Raw genomic sequence first — 3689 nt, forward strand, 5'->3', positions numbered from 1 at the left:
TCCATGATTTCCAAAAAGAATTTCAAATGTTGATTCGTCGGACCACAGGACACTTTTCCACTTCCTCTCAGTCCATTCTAAATGAGCTCAGGCCCAGAGAAGGTGGCAGCATTTCTGGATCCTGTTTTGGTTTCTTCTTTGTGTTTTAGAGTTTTAACTTGCATTTGTGGATGCAGTGATGAACTGTTTTCACAGACAGTGGTTTTCAGAAGTGTTTCTGAGCTCATGCAGTGATTTCCACTACAGAATCATGTGTGTTTTTAACTTTAAATTTTATATATATTAAAAAAAAATAAAATAAAATAAAATGTCTCAGTTTCAATATTAAATATATTATAAAATATAGGGTTTAAATGTTTTGCACATCATTCCATTTTGTTTTTATTCACATTTTGCACAGCATCCCAACTTTTTTGGAAACGGGGTTGTATTTGATTATACACTATGTCCTGTATGAAAAATGAGTTCACACTAATACTTTCATTTTTCTCTTGTTCTCATATTATTCTTGTGTTTACTGACTTTAAGAATTGTTAAACAATATGAAACATGATGTATACATGAAACACATGGATGTGTTATTTAAACTTTGTTAAAGATAATAATTCATATTATCATGCAATAGTTATTGGATTATTATAAATACCCTGAAATCCTTTCAGAAGTATAATTTTTCACCATACTTTGTTTTAAAGTTTACTTATTTCTTCAAGTTGAGTGAGTTGAGGTCACGTTCATCATGAAGTGTGTACACACACTGACAAAACAAAGCCATATTTCATCGTAAGCATACGCTGTTAAGCATTTTTCTGACATGAAATTAATATAAACTTTTCAATGATGTTATTTTACAACATAGTTAACAAAAAAAATTATAAAAATACATCTTCCTCATACACAATTGTTCATAGCACAATGTATTGTGAGCATAACAAATTCATATGTTTTTGATTATACTTTATTAAAGCACAGTAAAATACAGAAATAAACAATCCTTATACATGCTTTATAAAAATGTAGTTTTATTGTAACATGCCAACCAGAATCAGATGCTCGCGGATGGAAAACACAAATGAGGCTTTTCTGTGAGATTCAGAATCCAGAGTCATGGTCACAAAACAGACAGGGGTCAAATCCAATAGGCATAGCAAGTACAAACAGATGCAGATATCACAAGGTGACCAGTTCAAAAAGGAGAGGTAAAAAGGTGTAGTAGAAAAACAGGCAAAAGGTCAAAAACAGGAGTCAGGTGACAAACATTAGTACTCTGGAGATCTAGAGTGCTGTTTGGAGTGCATGTCCTGGCATTAGTCAGGTGATCTCCCGGAGGATTCTGGGAGATGGAGTCCGTGTGAGTGTCTGATTGTGAAGGAAAGTCGAAAGTCATGTGATCTCCCAGAGGAGTCTGGGACTCAGTGGATGTGTGACATTTAGCCCAAAATTAGCACAGTTCATTAGAAGTACAGTTTGTAATAGTTTATAAAAGCAATGTTTCAGCATGTTTTGCAAGCGTACTTAAAGTAGTTTTATTGCTTTTTAATCATAAAAAACACATTTGCTAAGTATATATTTTTATGAAGTATATCACCAGAACCAAATTAGCCGAATGAAAAATATTTTTTCAAAATATACTGAAATATAGATTATGTACATAAAAAGTTAAATATAAAGTGAAAAAAATATTCTTTAAAATATTGATTTTGATATACTTTATATATTCACCTCCTAGTACTGGCAGTATCATGAGAATGGGGTTAGAATGGGACATTAATAAATTGGGGAGAAAGCTGGGAAAAAATGCCAAAAAAATACATAAATAAATAAGCATAATCTTTTTTTTTAGATGGCACAAATAGAAATAATGATGTGATGTTTCCATAGAGTACGTTTTATTTTTCATTATCAGTATTTAAAACACATGCACAGAAACTAAAACCCAGGGAACATAAATCCATGACTGCATGATGTTGGTGTTGTGGGTGTACAATCCAGGAGCAGGACTTGTAATAATTAACACGTCTGTGTGATTTTCACCATCATTTCTCCTCTTTTTCAGTAAACCAGTCAGACCTAATCTTGGGTAAGAGTCTCTGACCAGCAACCACTAAATCATGATCGTCCTTCAGCTTTAGCTGGACTGCAGAACAGACAGCAGTGGGAGGAAGACTTTAAGGGTCTAGAAGCAGAGCATGTACAAAGCATATCTGCAGTGTGAGGAGGACAGAGGATGGATGACTCTTGATGTTTCAGTGTTTAGAAACATGTATCCAACTGCATATATTAATTTATTTTTTTAATTTTATCACTTGGTCAAAATTTACCCCCAGATTTTAGGGATGGAGGATGAGATAAAGACTATAAGAGTCCAAGTATACCTGTGATGTATATTACTAATGTTATAAAGTGAACCTAAATCTAATTATATAATTTATTTACAGAAAATCTACCATGTACTACAGTCGTGTGTGTTTCTGGAGTTTTAGTTCTACTCCAGAATTCAGGAGGTTATTTTATCTCACACAGTCTCACTGAGCCATTATAAACTCTAATCCCAGCATAGAGTGGCTCAGTGAATGTGGTGGTGAGTGTGTGTAGGTGGGTCAGTGTGTGTGTGTCAGGGCAGACGCTGTAGAAGGACAGAGTGCCGGACTCCCAGTCCAGATACACTCCTACTCTGGTAGAAGGGTTTGGGGGGTAAGGTATGGCAGTTAACTGATTATTGTGCCTGAGAGTGTAACGGTTATTAGAGTGGATGAAAGCCCAGGACTGATTACTACTTCCAAACCAACAGTCACTACTGCCTTTATTCCTCCCAATTCCTCTGTAGGACACTGCTACAATACCCCCCCACCTCCAGCTCCACTCAGCCTCCCAGTAACAGCGTCCAGTCAGACTCTCCGCACTCAGAGCCTGCAGACAGTCCTCAAATCTGTCTGGATGATCTGGATACGACTGATCTTCTCCCACCCGCTCCACCGTTCTGTTCCTCTCAGACAGAGAGAGCTCACTGTGCACTGTGTTTGGATCCAGAGTGAGACGAACAGCATCTGTACACACACACACACACAGATACACACACACACACACACACAGACACACACACAGATACACACACAGATACACACACAGATACACACACAGATACACACACACACAGATACACACACACACACACACACACACACAGATACACACACAGATACACACACACACAGATACACACACACACAGATACACACACACACAGATACACACACAGATACACACACAGATACACACACAGATACACACACACACACACACACACACACACATTAATTAAAAGGATAAACAAACAGAATGTGTGTGCGTGAATGATGTATGTTTGTGTGTGTGACAGTGAATGAATGTGTATATATTTGAGTTTGTGTGTATAATGGATGTGTGTGTGTGTGTTTTTGGTACTGTGAGTGTGTGTGTGTGTTGTTGGTACTGTGTGTGTGTGTGTGTGTTGTTGGTACTGTGTGTGTGTGTGTGTGTGTGTGTGTGTGTGTGTGTGTGTGTTGTTGGTACTGTGTGTGTGTGTTGTTGGTACTGTGAGTGTGTGTGTGTTTTTGGTACTGTGTGTGTGTGTGTGTGTGTTGTTGGTACTGTGTGTGTGTGAGTGTGAGTGTGAGTGTGTGTGTGTGTGTGTGTGTGTTGTTGGTACT

General features: G+C 37.3%; 1 protein-coding gene across 2 annotated transcripts in view; it reads right to left on the reverse strand.

The window, feature by feature from the left end:
* Nucleotides 1-940: 940 nt before the first annotated feature.
* Nucleotides 941-3689, reverse strand: part of LOC118801114 — a 70680-nt gene continuing 67931 nt past the window's right edge. For both annotated transcript variants that reach the window (XM_036561287.1, XM_036561286.1), the window contains one exon: nucleotides 941-3047. In XM_036561287.1, coding sequence (XP_036417180.1) covers nucleotides 2506-3047 — 542 coding nt within the window. In that variant the 3' untranslated portion in view covers nucleotides 941-2505. The remainder of the gene's footprint in view (nucleotides 3048-3689) is intronic.

Source organism: Colossoma macropomum, unplaced genomic scaffold (assembly GCF_904425465.1).
Source record: "Colossoma macropomum unplaced genomic scaffold, Colossoma_macropomum, whole genome shotgun sequence".
Taxonomy (NCBI): Eukaryota; Metazoa; Chordata; class Actinopteri; order Characiformes; family Serrasalmidae; genus Colossoma; species Colossoma macropomum.